Genomic DNA, 19,591 nt, shown 5'->3' with positions numbered 1-19,591 from the left:
GCATGTTCGACACCCCGGTTGTGCAGTTTTAAAATCAGGGGCCAGAATTACTCACAGTGCAACTTAACCACCTACCAGATGGGTGCAAGTTTTTGTCTGTACGAAGCATATGGGGCTCATTATTTTTTAATTCTTTTAAACCTAAAGTCTGCACATCCAAACAATGCTGATTCATGTGCCTTCAGATGGAGGCACAAAAGAATTTACATAACTATTTTTTAACAAATATTCCATATATTAAATGACCTGTGAAAAATGTTGAGCTCACCTTTAAACAGCGTGTAGAAACATGCAGCTGCAAGTATGGGAACTAGTTTTCTAATCACAGATCTTATCTTAGCCTTTAAACCTTGAGCAGTTGTCCCAGGACTTAAACCTTCATATTAAATATTAATGATTAATGATTTACTTACTATGTAATATTATTATCTTTTTCCTGTATAAGCCAGTGTAGGTGTACTCAAACTATGTTTTTTAAGCATGTGTGTGTTGCTTATGGTTTGGGATGAGGTGTAGAGTTGCTGGAAAAAATTGCTCTTACTTTTTTGGTGTTCAACAATATGTCTGTTTGCAGTATTTGCAGTACTGGTTCACCTGTCATAACAGAAAGCATTGGTTTTATTTATTATGGCCATTATAAAGATGCTCAGTGCTTCTCACACAGTACTACTGAATAATGACACTTCTTTACACCTGCAACACACACATGCGACACAAACTGTAAGGTGTGTCTGCACCTGGGTGTGCTCAACAATTCAGTGAAAACAATATGCCATATATGCTTGGTGATTTTTTTCTGTACAGTAGTTTGACAGTTAAGTTTTCCTGCTTTGCAAACTATGTGCTTGAAGTTACTTTCATCCTAGAATCCCACAGAAATACTTCACTGCTAGTAAAATGTATATTTTCTACATTCTAACACTCATTTACATGATCACATAAGTTCATTTTAAAACGAAGGCTGTGCTAACTCTTTATTGCATTTCTTATTCTCCATAGGTGCTGCTGCTTGCTTTTTTTGCTGTTCTGTTGCAGTCTAAACAAAATTTGCTCACGCCACAGGTTTATCTCTCGTTTTAAAATTTAAAAACGAGAATTAAAAAATGTCTTCACAAAATCGAAGCTACTAAATCAAATCAGCATTTTCTCTATTTATGAAAAACAACGTAAAATCCAAAAACTCCTCAATTTATAAGTCGTGTTTATTTATCTGGAAATGTGTGATCAGAAATGATAGAAACTGAAGAAGCTATATATAAAGAATTTGCTAAGTCAATTCAACATTGATTGTTGACTAAAATAAATGAGATATAAAAAAAAGTGCAACATAACAGTCAAATTATAGGAGATCCATCACAAAGACTAAACGAACCTAGTCAGAGACAAAAAGCTAAGTCAGTGCCACAAATGAATTAAAAAAACATAAAACAGGAGCATAATGCTGACTGAAAGAGTATATGAGGACAAACAAAAGAAAATCTGTGGCAGGTAACACGGTGTCTTGAAAGAGAAGATTGACAGATGAATAGGATAAACAGACCAGCTTCTCCCACTAATAGGAGAAACACACTTTTTACCTCCTTGTTTTTACCTCTTTTCCATTTTACTTTGCAGCCCCCTCCTCCCGCCAAGAGCCACTTTGCTTTGATTCAGCTCTGTATCTGTATTTTAAATGACTCAATTACACGGGATCCCGCAGTGAAAATTACGGATGTTTTCCACTATTTCTCTCCACTGGGACACCATGACCCCTCCTCAACTCCAATAACCCTCCCCCCCATCCTCACCCCTTCTCGTCTTTTCTCCATCCCTCTCTCCTGGCCTCTCTCTTCACCTGTCCTATTTTCCTCCTCTCCCACAGTCGCCCATTTTTCTTGATAAACATCCGTTTTGCTGTGTCTAACGGATACTGAGAGGAAATAATAGCTAAATGGTCTTGTTTGTGAGCTCTCTGCACACTGAGCTGACAAAGAGTGTTTTGCAGGTAATTCTTCTGCTGTCACCACAAAACAAGCCGGTGAAAAGAGTTTCATAAGGATGACACGAGGCGCCGTTCAAAGCCAAACACCAGGCATGACAGAAATAAAAGCATATCAGCAGGCAGAGCTGCAGAAATGGACTGAATGTTTTTTTTATTCACCCAAAGCAAAGCAGGGTTGCAATTCTTTTCGGCACTTTAAACCCACAGCTTATGGGGCCCCGAGGCATTTTAAAAGCAGAACCGACCGTTGATGTCCTCGGCTGGTGTTGAATCTACTTTCGAGATAAAACCCTCACCTACTGCTGTGTTGCTCATACTCACTGAGGTGCAAAGTATCACGTAATGCTCAGCCAAGGCATACAGCTGGATCAGCTTTGAGGTGGCAGCACATCCCTGAATACTGCACAGCAAAACAAGTGTTCCTCATTTCATGCATACAAAGGCGCATAGATCTTCCAGGGCTGTCCAAAAAAGGAAAAAAACCCAACTTAGCATGCATAATTTATCACCATCTCACAACTTTTCAAACCTATTTTTCACAACTGGTTGCATGCCTTTCTTTATGGTTTGCAAAACACGTCACATGAGTCTTTTGTACAGCTTAGCAGCCCTGTTAGTCTCACACCAAAGCTAAAACACTATGTGTACACTTTGTGGCCACTTTATAAGGTATACCTGTTCAAAGTCTCATTAACGCATAGCATCCAATCAGCTGGTCACGTGGAGGCTCAATGCATTTAGCCATGTATACATGGTCAACACAGCCTGGTGAAGTTCAACCCGAGCATCAGAATCGAGGAGGAAGGTGAGAAAGGCTCCCTATTAAATTCAGATTAAATTCAAAATTCTTATCCTTACACACAAAATCTAGAATTATCAGGTCCCATCATATTTTAAAGACCTCATAGTACCATCTTATTCTACTAGAGCAATTCAGTCTCAGACCGCTGGCTTACTTGTGCTTCTCAGAGTTTTCAAAATGACCTTTAAGATTAGGCTCAAAATGGGTGTTTTTTGATAAAGTTTATACTTAGGGTACAAGACCTGTGTGATGAGTATTGCAAACCCACTTTCTACAGTTTTCTTCCTGTAGAAAGGGTGTTTTTTCCTTCCTACCGTCACCAGTTGCTTGTTCATAATGGGTTGTTTGGTTGTTGGGATCTCTTTCTAATATTGTAGTATCTTTGCCTCACAGGCAGTCAGTTATGAAGAACAGGAAACTGTTTGCCTCAGTTTGGGCAATAGAATATTGCAAAAATGTTGCCAGAGTCTCAATTTCTGCTGCAACATTCGCACAGTAGGACCAGAATTTGGTGTAAACAACATGAAAGGATGGATCCAAAATTTGTTCATCATCAACCTAAACTTTGTTAGTGACCTGATAACTATCTTTACAAATCAACAATATTCTCTTTGAACTAGTTGTTTTTCCAATAGAAAATTGCACTCCTCCACTAAATCAGTCATACTGTACAAAATTTAATTTGCATAAATGAAATGCAATTTGTAACTGTGTTGTGTAATGTAGTGCATTATTTACATGTAGATCATAGGTGTCAAACTCTGGCCCGCGGGCAGCCTAATTACATTTGGCCCGCGAAGCCATACCAAATTACTATCAGAGCTGGCCTACTGGTATTATACAGCTAATATATATATTGTTTAGTGTTAAGCTTTGCTTGTTCCATATTCAGTTTTTCAGCAAAACGTGTTTCAGTCCATAAGAAAAGATTCATTCTTATATCTGGATGAATAAATATATTTCAATAAATATTAACGTTAGCCCGCGACTTTGTTCCAGTTTTGAATTTTGGCCCACTGTGTATTTGAGTTTGACACCCCTGATGTAGATGATAGCTTCAGGATTTATGATCCATTTTCAAGATTTAGCACAATGTTGTAAAATTACAATAATTTTCTGTCAAATTAGGTTTCAAATGTAAATGTGTCAGCTTTAAAATCTACATGTAAACATGGAGAATACAAGGCACACAAAACGTTTAAGCTAGGTGAGTTGGAAGACATTTATATGGGATGAGAAAGATGTGGTCACTCAGTGCATTTAGTATCAAAGCAATAACAAGAAAGCTAGAGTGAAGTTACCATGTTTAGTAGTCAAGACGCTGTGCAAAAATGACTTAAAATGACTACTGAAGCAGAAAATACTGCAGCAGCTTGAACTATAATTTCAGAGCATATTTGCAAAGTTCAGTAATGAAAGCCAGTTAAACACCCAGCCCAAATAGCCTGCATACCCTGCGGTGTAATTCAGGCACCATCAGAAAACATTGCATTACCATCCATCATAACACACGCCATAACAACCGAATAACCAGCGCCATTAAACATTTACATCATCCAGGGGATTCACTGAGAATGAGGCTACCAGCATCCACCTTGAACCCCTCATCCAGTCACCTCCTCACAGAGTAACAGATCGAAGAACATAAAGAGCGTGTGCCAGCAAACAAACCTCGCCAGCAGACCCCCAGGGAGAGGAGGGGAAGGGAAGCAACACAGGGAGATAAATCTATTGATTTGAGATCAACATGCTGCATTGGCGCTTCCCAGAGGGACCTGCAAAATTGAGGGCATTGTAATGGTGTGTGTGTGTGCGCTTGTGTTTGTCATAACTTTGATAGGTTTGGATTCAGTGAAAGTACGGCAGAAGTTTCAAACCAGTTTCAAAGAATTATCCAAACACAGGAGTTTAAAGGTTTTAAATGAAGTCGGAAAAAACTCATTGTCAAAGCAAAGATGTTACTTTAAGCTATAATGTAGCCAATAAAAGTGTACTGAAGCTCCAAGTAAAGAGAATCACAGTCAGTACGCTCATCTCAGTATTGATCTGTGCGATTAGTGTGCTAAAAAGAAGCAATTTGTGCAAGTTTGCGGAAAAAATCCACAAATTAGTCAAATACTTAAGAAACCTGTAGGTAATATATGATGTGATGTATATTTCTACCCTTAATTACAGATTAAGAAGCATACGTTGACTTAAATTGACAGTGAATGATCAGTGTTTCTATCACTGTTATATTAAACATGACCCTACATGACTGGGAGTTAGTCCAGCTTATCATAAGAAGGGGAAGCAAGAGAGGTTGGCTCAGTTCAGCTGGAACAAAATCCACCACAAAAGGCAACAAACATGTTACAGTTTGTTTGCTTAATCTGTGCAAAGATAAAAGTGCAAAAACCTCAGGCTAGGGTGGATTTTGTTACGTCTGGACAGAGCCAGGCTTAGCTAACTGGCAGATGGTTGTGGCTTTATATTTACCAGACAGAAGTGAGTCTCACTCTCAGCAAGAAGGAAAATAGGCAAAAATCTTTTTAATGTCCTACTATTCTGATCTTTTCAAAGACGGACAATATCCAAAGTTTGTAAAATGCAGGCCAGCGCACTCATCAGTCAGGATTCGGCTACTTGAGCAATTATACCCGGACTTAATCCGGTATTGAAAAAGGTTATCGATTCTTGTTAGGCCCACAGAGCCTGCAGACTCCGGTCAATGTTAGTGAGTAGTTGAGCTACATTTGGTTGTAAGAGGAGACAGGGAAGTCCTCACACTCATTAACCCTTTTAGATGAGCAACATTGAGCAGCGGGCAAAATATTTCTATTTTTCCATCAATATTTCATCACCGACTTAGGACAAACAAAGCCAGGGGCTTTGACCGTAATGGTCCCATCTGTCTATAGATCTTCAGGACATCATGTATGGGTGTCCTTTGACACCAGAAAATAGGCTTTGACATCAAGGTAAAAACACGCACGCGCGCGCACACACACACACACACACACAGGAACCGTGGATGTTAGCTAGCCTGGAAGGTTTTATTTTGATGGTTCCTCACAGATGGTCGCCTTGATGTTGCAGCAGGAGATCAAGTTTCAGGAGTATGAATGAAGCGCACATCTGACCCATAAAGACACATCAGTGCTTTCAGACTAGCCTGCATAAGTGGCACTTATACCCAGTACGTGAACCACAGAATTAGATAATTTAGATAATTAATACAACAGGTGTCAGAAACTTTCACTCCCATCTCAGTTTATTCAAAGTATTCAATTTAATGGCCCGTGGTTAAAACAGATACTTCACATCTGTATAGAAAACAATGAGGCGGTTATCCTCATATATGTGCTATTAATACTGTCCTGTTCAATTTGGATCTTCCAGTGAACACAGAAAATATTAATATAAATAATGTATTCATAGTAGCCCAGCAGAATGTTTACTGTGTGCTGCAAATCACTTATTGTTTCTTAGCTGGGAATGACCTCATCATCTTTGCCAAGCCCATAAGCTTTCTACACTAACCTCAGGGGACCAGTCCATTAACCCTTTACCTGCTAAGTAAAGCAGTATTAAGTGAAATGGTAGAGCACAAAAAGCAGCTGCCAGTTTATTCAGATACAAGCGGGTGTTTATTAATCCAGGTAGGTATAAAATATGACGTGATGGTGGTAAGAACAGTGCGTGTATGTGGTGCTCTGGAGGCAGGTGAAGGAACAGACACAGCGGGACAGCCGTCATGCGGCTTCCTGGGCTTGGGTTACACACAAACCATAGTGAACAAGAGCTTCTTTGGCCTGTAATTGGTGGTAATTAACGGTCTTTGGTCATTGTTCCTGTCTTACTGTGCTGAAGCGGACAGGTCAGTGAAAAAAAGGATCGCTCTCTCTCCACACTGACAGGCAGATGAGGAGCGCAGATTGAAGGGGGGGGGGGGGGACAGCAGACATTCTCGTGCGCTTTGTTCTGTTAATTCCTCAACAAATTAATATCACAATAGATGGGTAAAAACCTGACGATTAACTTAGCTTCCTGCAAATTCAAGAAGCAAACTGCAACATGACAACTTAGAGATAGCGATGGGGAAATATTAAGTCCTGAGAGCAGTTTGCTAAAGCAGTGGTTTGAAGCAGGTAACAAACATACATCCATCCATTCTTAACTGCACGTCCAATTCAGGCATGCAGAGGGGGCCTGGAGCCTATCCCAGCTGACATAGGGCGAGAGGTAGGGTACACTTTGGAGAGATCATGCATTAGCAACACCACCCATCCCTTCTCTTGCACTTAATCACTGTACATTTCAAACATTTGCAGCTGAATTAATACTAGATGGAAGTGAAGTTTGGACTTTCATCCAAAGAGATTTTAGTATTTTGCATAACTGGTCTATAAATTATTAGTAACTTAGAATCCATTTAAAAGTGCTGTCATCTTAGAAAGCTGTACCGAATGGTTAAATAAAGTTAAACTAAACCTTCTTATCATCACCACCTTTGAGTATTTCTTTTCCAGCTTTTGTTGCCGGCGGCCCTCTGCACTTCAGCTCAAGAGGTCGCGAACTGTGATCCGGGACAATAGCCTCCTTTGTACATGTGCTGCGGAAGAGTGACAGGGAGTGGAAGGCTAGTCAACCTGGCCTCCTGAGAAGACACAGTCGCACAGAAGTGTCCATTAGGAGTGTCCATCGGTCCTGTGCTACCGCTGACTTTCATGTCACTCTATTGTCACACAACTCTCCCCTGAGAGGAAGACATAGTGGGTAATGAGGGGTAATTGGTCCAGGGTCAAGGATGATTAATTCCCTTGGTCAGGTGTGGGACAGTTTTCATACCTGCTTGGCCGGACAGGCAGGTAGAAGGGAGGGGGTGGCGGATGGGATATGACATGTGATATGGTAAGTAGACACACACACACACACACACACACACACACACACACACACACACGTGCAGAGTTGTTGATAGAGCAGTATTCACCTAAGTAAAACTTCAATACGCAACCTTGTAATTCTGAAAAGAAATGCATGCAAGCTATTATATCAGTAAAAAAATTCCACAGGATCATATCTTTCTAGAAACAAAACAGAAAGGTCACCACAATCCTCCCCCTCTCCAACCACTGAAGCCAGATTGAGATTGATAGCTGTCCCCATCCCTCCTGCCACCCCTTCAGCTTGACTGACTAATCTGAATAACTCTCCTTCCATCCCTTCATTCTAACCGGGCAATTTTGGACACTGATTATCTTACAACCTGTGCGCGCACAACAGTAAATGCAGGGACTGGCTGGTAATTGACCAGGCAAAGACTGAGACGCCTGCCGTGTAATTGTGCAGTGGCTGAGTGGCTGCTGCAGGACTGAAAGGGTCCGAGAATTCCTCTTTGCCCATTAGACCTGGCGGGGGGTCTCCTGTGCCTGTGGACCCTAATATGAGGCCCACAGCGTACCCAGCACTTCGATACAGGACTGACATCTCTCAGTGGTGGGAACTAGGGAAGAAGAAGAGAAACAGCTACAGCATAGAATTATTTTTACATCTAACCATAAAAGGAAATTGCAAACACCTAAAACGTAGAAAGAGAAGCCTCTATTATGATGAGGGAGAGTGCTTTCCAATCACAGTGTGTCCACTGTATTTACTTTGAAGGCCTGATGCTCTATGGAAGAAGAGACAACTCCCATCAGAATAGAAATGATTCTTCACAGGGCAGAGGTCATCGCTCAGTGTAGTAACATCTTCCTTTAAGGGTTTTCAAAGCCAATCCAGGGGGGCAAGCATATGCTTAAGGACTGCACATCAAAGACTTTTAAGCTGTTTTTTTTTTTTAACATGAATTTTGCAGTTTTGTTTTCCACAGCTGTTCCACATGTAGGAACCACAAATGGTCCATTTCAGATGTATTCACACATCAGTGCAATCCCACATGACATAGACTTTATAATGAGAAGCCGGTAGGCTGAAGACCAGCTAACATTTGCATTCTCACATGCACTTCTGCTGTGTGATTAATAGAAATGTTCAGGGCTGCAGTGCATCTCTTAAAACGGCTTAGACAGTGTTTGTTTTGCGCCTGTTTAGACCCCAGTGGTTTATACCAGTAATGGTGTTTGAACAGGCTGCAGTTATCCAGGTTAAAAAAGTGAACGAGAAAGTTTAAACTGAAGAGAAATGCTCTTCACTGCTTTGTCATGGTATAACATGAACCTTGGTTTAATGAAATGTAGTGTAGAGGACCTTTTCCTTCAGAGTATCCAGGCTGCGAGGGGGCAAAGGAATGAGGTCAACAAGTCAGTATTTCCTTTAATTTGTCGACCTCCAAAATGTTGTCACAATACAACATCGACATCTTAAGCACTTAGTATCTGCTGCCACATTTCAGTTGATTCAGAAAAGCCGCTGTAACAATAACCCGCCACATTAGCATACACATATTTTACTCGTGTTTTCAGCAGTACAGTTGTAGTTTTGTTCCCTAATGCCTTAATCTCCACATTAAAGCTAATTTTATAGATTTCCTTCCTAATCTTGTTAATTCCCGTTCAAGTCTTCCTGTTGAGCGACACTGCACCACGTTCACCTATTCACAGATCTTTAAATAGTCATCCAAAAGAGCGTACCCATTTTTCATCCATTTTCTCCTTTTTATCCAGTTGAAGGTTGCAGGGGAGCCTGTCCCAGCTATCACATGGCAAGAGGCAGGGTACACCCTGGACAGGTCGGCAATCTGTCGCAGGGATAACACACAGAGCCAGACAACCGTTTCCATTCACACCTACAGTCAATTTAGAATCACCAATTAACCTAACCACATGCATGTCTGTGTGGATTGCGGGAGGAAGCTGGTTTAGCTGCAGAGAACCCACACATGCACAAGGGGAACCTGCAAACTCCACGTAGTAAGGCCCCAGATTAGATTTGATCTCAGGAGCTTCTTTCTATTAGGCAACAGTGCTAACCAATGTACCACCTTCCAATTTAAAAAAAAGAAAAGAAAAAAAGCTGTAAGTGAACCTTACAATACCCCCTCCTGCCTCTGTCGTGTAAGCGTGGGGACGCCATGCTTGGCGAATATACATATGTATCGCGTCCAATTGGTTTTCCTTCCATCTGACTTGTGCCATTTGAGCTCAGAAATGACCTCATTGCTTCCACTTCAGTGTCTATCACTGAACCATTATGCTCACTTCTGCAGCGCTCCCCTTACATCTGCATATTGTAAAATATGACACGGCTTCCTCGGGGCACCGAGTGTGGCCCCAAGACTTAAACAGGCATGCATTAAAACTAAAAAACAAATACACAGTCTGCCAAAGACATAAATGACTTGTGCTTTTTATAATGAAACACCAAAAAGTGGAAGAGAAACAAAGAAAAAGGAAATTTCACCCCTTTTTATTTGAATACAAACAGTTCATGGTATTAAAATAATGATGCCAAGAATAGAAAATTCCAGGGAACCAAATACTAAGAAATACATATCAAGAGTTTATCCACAGTTCATATTTTGGAGTGAGCCAATCCTGCTGTTACGTGCTTTCAACTATGAAAATGATGTGCTTCCTATTGTGCTAATACAACCAACACTACATAATAAGGCATAAGGTAGATACTAGAGGCACAAAGACTAAAATTTGTTGGTTTGTAATATGTCATGGAGAGAGAAAACAAGAAAAGAAGGTGTTGTTCCACAACTGACACCAACTACTGCTTGGTGCTGGACAAACCCTGCAAGCAGTGGTGTTCCCTTAACCTGTGGCAGAAAAATATACAAAGAAGGATGAAGCATAGGTGTGAGCTGGCTTTAATAAACAGTCACTCTTTGGTTTTAAGGCGAACGCTAACCTGACGGCATTAATCCTGATGAATCCAGAGGCATCACACGGGTCGTAGTCTCCCTGCACGTCCATGCTGAAACAAAAAGAAGTCAGAAAAGAAGCAGGTGAGCCAACAGGGAGCAATCTTCAAATCTGGGATCAGTTAAGGAGGGACCAAACACTGAAGGCAAACGTTAGAGGACAGTGGGGTAACAAACTGATTGAAGTGTTTGCCGTCACTGGCGTGAACATAAAGAGAGACAGAGCCTCATCAACCGCTGGGATAACTGGATCATTGATAATCTTTTGAAACAGTGTCCCAATTGATTTTCCTCTGAATGCTCTTTAGTTGCTTGCGCATCAACACAGCAGAATGAAAACACGCTCACGCATACAAGAACACAAAAGACGCACATAACCCATTTACAAACAATCCCATCATATCAACTGTGAGCTAAGTGTTGAGATGATTTTGTAATCTGCTGTCTGTCTTCCAGTTTATCCACTTCTTGTGAAAAAGTAGTAAATCTATAACTTGCGGCGGTGCGTTGTCCCATGTTGTCGAGGCTGCTTGTTGTGTAGTCATCTCTTCTTACTGTGTCTCACAAAGAGTGCCCGTGTGCTGTGTAATTACAGCAGTTTCTACCTGCAGTGTTTAATACACTCCCTTACTGAGTCCTCTCCTTCTATGACACCCCCAACTCCCGGTGTACAGCTTGCACTCATTCTTCAAAAGCACTTAGCAAAAGAGGAAATTGCCAACAAATGATAGGATAAACACTATAAAAAGAAAGGCCGACAACTAAATCATCAACTCTCAATACAAGGCTCCCTGCCCAGCACCTGAACACCATTATGAGTGAGTGGCCACAAAGAATACAGCACTTTGTGCCTGTGTGTCTGCAAGCATGTGATTGTGTATTCCTTTAAGAAACCCTGCAGTCTAATTGAGAGCGGAGACTGCTGAGAGCGAGGAGGGTGACATTTCTGTCTCAGATGGGTGCGGCGAAGGGCTGTATTACCACTGTGTTAATGACGCCGTTTACTGTTGCCTGTGGAGAGCCAACAGGATGTCAGCGGGGGTTTCATGCCTAATCTGGTCTCTATGTGTGTGTGTGTGTGTGTGTGTGATTTTGACAGGTTTTCATGTAGTGGCAAATAAGTGAGAGTGTGTGTGTATGAGATTGCTGCTTCCAGGTGTATCGCTGTCAGGTACGTCCATCTGTCAGTGGCAACGAAGAAGTAATTCACAATAAGCTTGTCATCTAATACATAAGTAAGTACTCGTTTGTATATCAATGACATATTACATCTATAAAAATGTGTTGTTAAGTAGTTTTACATGTTTTGTAGAAACTGGAAAACATTCCAACAAGTCTGGCATGGCCACTTTGTTAGGAACGCTCGGTTAATTGCTTTTAAAGCAAAATCTAATCAGCCAATATTATGACAGCAAGTCAACGCGATTAGGCATGTAGACATGGTCAAGGCATCAAAATTGGACAGGAGAAGACTAGAAAAACATTGCCTGATCTGACGAGTCTCGATTTGTGTTGTAGCATTCAGATGGCATGGTCTGAATTTCACGTAAATAACATGAAAGCATGGATCCATCCTGCCTTGTATCAATAGTTCAGCCTGTTGGTGTGTTTGATATTTTCTTAGCACACTTTGGGGCCTGCCTGAGTATTGTTTCTGACCACGTCCATCCCTTTAGGACCACTGTGTGCCTGTCCTTTGATCGCTCCTTCCAGCAGGATGGTTTCTTGAACATGACAATGAGTTCACTGTACTCAAATGGTCTGCACAATCCAGTAGAGCACTTTTTGGATGTGCTGGAACAGGATATCATCTCATCATGGATGTAAAGCTGACAAATCTGCATCGACTGTGTGAAGCTGTCATGTCGATTCGGACCAAAACCTCTGAGGAGTATGTTTTCAGCACCTTGCTGAATCTGTGCCATAAAAGATTAAGGCAAAGGGGGTCCAACCCAGTGCTGCAATACTTACTAAAGTAGCCAATGAGTGTGTATTAACACTTATTTTTAGGGGATTTTATGCATTTTATTGTACAATAGAAAGCACTTAAGTTCTGGTTCACTGCATTTTCTCGAAATAGATCAAGTTTTCATTCAGTTTGTTTTATCCATTGTTCTCAATTAAAGAATAATCCAATAAAGTTTCTTCTAAAGTGCCAATAGACAACTTCCCCCCTGCACCCTAACCCGCTGCCTCCATTTTAAAGCCCCTTTTGTATTAGGCTGTTAGGCTTTGTTGCTAACTGATTTAGTAGATATAATTCCAGCTGAAACTTCTGAACCTTCCCAAGTCCTGGAGCTCTTTTCATTGAGCAAATCCCCTTCTAAGTTTCACTCTTGGTTTTAGCTTCTGTCACTATCCCTTTTTGCTCCTTTTCTTTTATTGGGTAGCTTTCACAGCTACTCTGGTTATACTGGTGTCCCACCATCTCAGCTACCTGGAGAAAGCTATCGATAACTACAGAAAAAATAAAAGCGTATTCCTGTTTCAGGTGTATCACTGAGTTTTTATTTTCTTACTTTGAGGCAAAATTACATACCGAAAGCAAAAGCTCACCAGGAGCACCTCTGAAATAAAATAGTGTCTTTATTCTATATATGCACATTCTGTATCTCAAACACAGATCTTATAAAATGCAGTGAGATCTATGATCTTTAAAAAATTGCAATGTATGACATGTTTTCCTCATTGTTGTTAAATGTTAATGCTAACACTAGTTTCAGAAACTGAGCACTGGTGCGGCACAAATAGAAGAGGCCAGAAGATGAACAAAATCAATTTTGTAACTATTACGACTATTTTCTTTATAACTTCATCATCTTACTTAAGACTTTAGTAAGAACCCAAACATTTGTTGGTTTCACGTTGCCACATATAAAGAATTTCATACTTTTCTTTGTTGTATACGATCAACAAAGAAAAGTATATATGAAACTGAATATCTTTTTGCTTTTAACTGCTGAAAGGCACCTGAGAGTCGGCTTGGTCTCGTAAATTCAAGCATTTATTCTCAGGTTTAGCATGTAGGGCGACAGGTCTGTAGTCACAGGCGTGTGTTTTCCTGAAAAGACAACACCTTATCAAGAAAAACCTGCTCTCCGTGGGTAAGAAATAAAGCCAGTGTGTCAGTGTGAGTGACTAAATTTGAGACTAATGTGAGAGTTTTTTGGGGGGCTGATGTTTCTAAAGAGCCCCTTTATGTGGAACCACTGGCCCATCTGTCAGTGGCCCCGAGGACTTTGCGATGGTGCAACACAACACTGAGTCACACAGACGTATCATCCCTGCTGAGAAATGTGACTTTATAAAATGAAGCCTCGTATCAAAACACAAGCGTTCATCAACTAAAACCATACAGCAAATTGTCTGTTTAAAGGAATGAGGAGTTATAATTTATCTAAAACGAGTTGAAAGTTTAGCAAAAACTGAATATTAGTAAAAAAAAACTAAACTGAAACAAGCCAGTATGGGTTACTAAAGCTGGCTGCGTGCCTGGTCTGAGTACAGTATAATCTCTGTTTATCTCCCCCTCTCTCACAGGACAAAATGTACACTCACCGTATTGATTTTTTCTCCTTTTTTTAAACTGGCTGTTTCGCTTGCCAAACCAGTCTAAGGAACTGAATGGCTGACTGTGTGAGGCATGTTTTTAGTGTCTCTCTTTCTGACCTGCTTAACTAGCATGACATGCTGGTGCTTTCCTCTTAAAAGCCGAGTGAAATCACCTCTCTCGTCTGGCTGAAAACACCATTAGCTCTCTGACTTTAGGGTACAACTGGTGTGTGTGTGACTGACGTGGAGATGGAGAGACATATGGAGGAGGTTTTCACTTTGGTCAGTGCTGAGCCTGCCCAGAGGGCATTAGGGGTCACCCTCCTGAACAAACCCACTGTTACCACAGCTAAGAGGCCGGGGCGGAGGGGGGGTGTTGAGGTCTGCCCTGCAGGAACTGAGTCTGACACTTCTCTGATGTCTTTGTGAGGCAGGGTCAGTTAAGTATGCTGATGTGGAGATCATCAGAGAGCTTTGTCAAAGTGACCTAATAACAGGCCGACTGGTGAACATGTGGATGCACCAGAGCAGCACCACACGCAGCTGTCACTTCTGTCTTACAACCACACACACATATGCACTTTTTTGTATTTCATCCTCTGCTTACCTGACTAGCTCCTCGTTGTACAGGGACTTGGGTGACTCTCGTCCCAGGATGTAGACCTGACCCTTCAAGACAGACAGCTGCACTTTGCCCTCCACGTTCTCCTGGGACTTGGCGATGCAGTGTCGCACAAAATTACACTCTGGACTGTACCAGAAACCTGTAATGCAAGGGTTGGTTTAGGAGTTGTTTTTATTATAGTCCAGGCAGATGGAGAGATAAGACAAAACCAGGGCTGAAAAACAAGAAACAAAAAAAAAAACCTGCAGTTCCTCGAATGACCACTTGAGGCATCCACACAAAAATGAGTCAATCCCCATCAAAGATCCCATATTTAGAGAATAATTAAACATGTGTACAGCCTATTTATAAGTAGTTCATAGATAATATTTTAATAACTTGCCAGTATTAATGGTAACAAGGCTTAAAATGATGCATTATAGATGCCCATCCACATATAAAGCAGTGATATATTGCTGTCACTTTACAGCTGCCAGCTGGTCATGATTGGTTATTCAAGGTCACCCTGTAGCTTAGTTAGCACGTCAGCAGTACGTTTCACTTCTATCAGTCATCACTTTAAACAGTCCCTTCAAAAATGGGAAAAGGTTTAATCAGGACCCGCCTGCTTCACATCACTAACGGTTCCCTCTCCTTCTAGTGTCTTTCTATGTGGATGCTTTGAATGACAGGTGGATGCAGACCATCTGCTAAGCTTCACCTCTGCTAACTGGAGTCAGTGGACCCTTAGATTATCTTTGAAGTGTTTTAATGGAAGGATTTTCAACTTTGTGAACTTTATTTGTAAGCTAATTGGAACCAACTACAAGATATCAGGGTTTATGTGAGGCACTCGCATAGTGAACGGATGCACCTTGCAAACTAAGCTTAGTTAGCGTTAGCTGGTTATTTAGCTTTTCATCCATAATAAATGAAGTTCAAGGCTTCATATTAGTTCCAAAATAACCACTGAATATCATCATGGTTGCCATGTCCACCTGTTTTGTGGACACTATAGAAAAAGAAACTATTGTACTCTTAAGATCTTACCTGTTGCTTACACGACTGTGGAAAAGTGCTTGTGTTGCTGACTTTTGTATTGCTCACACAGCCCAAGATCTACATAAGTGCTATAATAAAACCTGGAAGCTTTTGACTTTTTGTTTCTTATTTACTTTAATGCAGTGTTAAAAATCCATCTTCACAGTTCACCTGCAAATGGTTTTTCAAAGACACTTGGGAGGCACGTTGGTCTAAACAAGTTGTTTTTCTGGGGACTTTAGTCGTCACTGTTGCTTCTTTGTTTTCATGTAAAGCCAAACACCTGGAATCAGGACACCTTGTAATGGATACGTTTGGGCACATGAATAACAATTTAACATCTAAACTGCTTAAAATCTTTCCACTGTATTTTCCTTATTTATTGAATACAAGTACGGATGGCCACACAGATCTGACTGTTCGCTCTTTTATGAGATACAATTCTTTCTCTGCTCTGGTCTCGTTTCTGTCTCAGGTAAAGATCCTTTCCCCCTTTCTTTTCTCCAATTTTGATGAGCTGGATCATCAGTCACTAAGACAGATGGGCGAGGGACACGTCTATATATGTTCAGAGGTCAGTCACACCCCACTCAGCAGGGGTCCTTCTCTCACCAGAGGCTGACCTCCACCTCATCATCTGGCCATGTTCAAAGACAATCATTCCTTTCTTTTTTGATCTTCGTGTTAGCTGCTTCTAGATGCCAGCATGGCTCTGTTAAGTGGTTGTTTGAGAAGATTACACGAATTATTATTTTAAATCGTCAATCAAAGAAATCCGTCATTTTGGTCTTTTGCTTTCAAAAGTGATGTGAAAGTGATGCTTTAAGATTTGGGCTTTCTTTAAACCTCTGCAAGCGGATTTAGATTCATTTTAATCAACTAAGCATTTATTTGACCGCTAATCAGTCGTTTAGTGTCAAATGTGTCTTCTCCTATAAAACACTGTTTAGGTAAATATTGCAAAAAAACAGATGCTGAACAGGTGGATTGTTAACATAAGCCCCACTACCAGCCGTCTGCTATCTGCAGAGTTATTAATGATTTAAACCCACAATGGGTTTAATCTCTGCCCTCCTCCTCAAAGTATCACCTTTGTGTGTGTGTGTGTGTGTGTGTGTGTGTGTGTGTGTGTGTGTGTGTGTGTGTGTGTGTGTGTGTGTGTGTGTGTGTGTGTGTGTGTGTGTGTGTGTGTGTGTTTCCTGCCTCTGGAGGGTATAACTGAAGCAACCTAGTAGTCAGTCTGTAATGGCACTGATCCTATTATGTGGATGAAGGTGAAGAGTGAGCAGAAGGGAGGATTAGGACACCTGAGCCGAGAAAAGCTCGACACACACGTGTAAACACACTGAACACACAGCAGTGTACGGATGCACTGAGCGTGTTTGCTTCTTTCTTGCAGGAACTGCACAGGAGAAAAACAGAATAAGAGGAAACAACATAATTAAGATGAGATATTTTGGGCACTCACCATTGTACACAAGTTCAGAGAACTTGATACCAAGCCCCTGTTTGATCCTCCGCACCTCTTTGTCCATGGTAAAGGTCTCAATGTCTAAGTGGGCCTTCAACAGAACTGTACCTCCTGGGGTTTCATATATCCCTAAACAAACCAAAGCAAAAATCAACAAAACAAAGTCAAACTTGCACAAAAGACTTCAGCTGGGTTTTAGATGAGAGTGCTGGCACCTTTACAAGCCTGACTGCTCATGAATATCATATTTTTAGAGGCACTGGGATAGTGCACATAATTACTTCCAAGGCATAATCTTCACAGGCCAGTCATAGCAACATAAACTACAAGGTCTGTTCATTTGAACTAACTGCAGCCAAACAACTACATCAGCCGTCTGACAGACAGGCCTTCACAGTGCTCACAAAACATGGATCAGCCTGTGACAGGTTAGGAGGCCCCTGTCAGCCCGGAGTCTGGACCACGGCTCTGACTACCCTGCAATTTACCCCCTCTGGACAGGGAGGGAGAAAAGATGAGGTAGATGACAGGAGAACTGAAGCTGTCACTTAAATGTCAGGTAAAATCCGAATCTGTACAAGCCTAAAGACCGCTGATCTGAGAAGCATTTATTTTGTGCTCGCAGGTAAAAAAAACAAAGCATTAGTGACGCCGCTAATTGTCTAAAGCCTCAAAAAGGCTGCCGCAAGAGCGGCTTGTGGCTTTTTGGAGATCCTGGGCCACGGAGGGCACGTAAAGACATTTCCATTCTAGGCTCGATCAGATAAATGAGTTAAAACTGCCCCCGAACAAAACTCTGCTTAAGTGCTCCAAAAACAGAACTAGCTTCACGGAGAGTAGGAAACAATGAAACGCTATCTGGTTAAGCCCCAACAGTGGCAGTTTAGTTAGGCTTAAAGAAAGAAAATCCAGTGGCTTTGAGGTTTATACAGTCAGTGCAGGTATGCTAACCATGGCTGCAGGCCTGCAGGGGTTCAGGACAGGAATTTATTCTTTTTAAGCTGATCCTCTTTGACCCTTCAGGCAAACTGTTAGCTGAGCATAAACAGGTAGCGCAAGCAAGCGAATAAAGCTAAATATCTTCTAGATCAGGGGTGACCTCCTCAACATGTCCTGAAGTTCACCAGAGGCTTGGTAACAAACTAATCATTTGATTCAGGTGTGTTGACCCAGGGTGATATCTAAAACCTGCAGGACACCGGCCCTCGAGGCCTGGAGTTGTCCACCCCTGTTCTAGATGAGCTGGTTAATTATTGGTGGGACTCTTTAGATGAAGACATTAAAAAAAAAAGACTTTTATAAGTATTTTTAGAGCCAGCATCTTGATGTCTGACAGCAGTTTTTGACGAGGCAGCCCGCTCATCAAAAGATGAGGCCATTTCCGACTGCTTTTTGCTGAGGCCATCATGGGTGCACTGGTCAGAGGTCTGACAGTGTTTTGACAGGAGGGAAATGTTAGTCTGGCACACAGGCTGCTGAATGCTTTGTAGCACAGTGACAAGATTCTTGACAAACCATTTCAATCCTTGCCGCCTCCCTGACCCCACACAAATAAATATGACCCAACACAAATGACATGTCCCCGTTCAATTCCTCCCATCTTCTATTGTGCTAACACGAGTGCCGTTTCCGAGGACAGCAACGTGAACACTTGATGGTAGTTATTCAACCACTCGGGCACCTCTTGCTCCACCTCTTCCTATTGCTTCAGTGTAGGAAACAGCTTTGATCTTTTGTTCAGTCGAGGGGAGAGAAAAGTGGGCTTCCCATTTTCCAATTTCTACCTGCCAAGTGGCGCCACAGCCACAGTTTGTTGGCCAGTCAATTTGCCAATCATAGCACATAGTGTCGGGGAGGAAGAGGACAGTTTGTGTAAGCGTGTCTCGCAAGGCCAGGGCTGCTCGCTGGCCCTGTATATTTGCTGTGGTAATACATGTAGAGACCTAACAAAGAAGCTTTTCAAGTTGCCTGCTGATGCCGAAGATAAAGAGACAAAAAAACCATCCTAGAGCGATGTGTGCGCAGATACGTGATCGACTGTGCATTTGTGTGTATCCACTGGAGCGTGTGCACCTTTCCTCTTCACGGTGTGTGTTTTCTGTATGTGTGCATGCATAAGTGAATGGAAGCAACTTTGGAGTCTATGATTCCAGGTGAACCACAGGAAAAACATTTCTCTTAAGAAGCGTGCTCGCCACCCGGCCCACTTTTATGGAAGTAGAACAGCAGAGGTGACACTTGAAGCATTCATGTAAAATAACTGCAAATTGGATGAAAGCTCTGGA

General features: G+C 41.6%; 1 protein-coding gene across 2 annotated transcripts in view; it reads right to left on the bottom strand.

Annotated features, from left to right (window-relative positions):
• Positions 1–10,159: 10,159 nt before the first annotated feature.
• The window catches only part of ass1 (argininosuccinate synthase 1), a 29,479-nt gene continuing 20,047 nt past the window's right edge, over positions 10,160–19,591 (bottom strand). For both annotated transcript variants that reach the window (XM_080874190.1, XM_080874191.1), the window contains 4 exons: positions 17,304–17,435; positions 14,798–14,954; positions 10,626–10,691; positions 10,160–10,533 (listed from right to left, as the gene is read on the bottom strand). In XM_080874190.1, the coding sequence (XP_080730316.1) occupies positions 10,485–10,533; positions 10,626–10,691; positions 14,798–14,954; positions 17,304–17,435 (404 nt within the window). In that variant the 3' untranslated portion in view covers positions 10,160–10,484. The remainder of the gene's footprint in view (positions 10,534–10,625; positions 10,692–14,797; positions 14,955–17,303; positions 17,436–19,591) is intronic.

Source organism: Rhamphochromis sp. 'chilingali' (assembly GCF_963969265.1).
Source record: "Rhamphochromis sp. 'chilingali' genome assembly, chromosome: 2".
Lineage (NCBI taxonomy): Eukaryota > Metazoa > Chordata > Actinopteri > Cichliformes > Cichlidae > Rhamphochromis > Rhamphochromis sp. 'chilingali'.
Note: the sequence above shows the minus strand (reverse complement) of the source record. Positions and strands in the feature narration are given on the sequence as shown.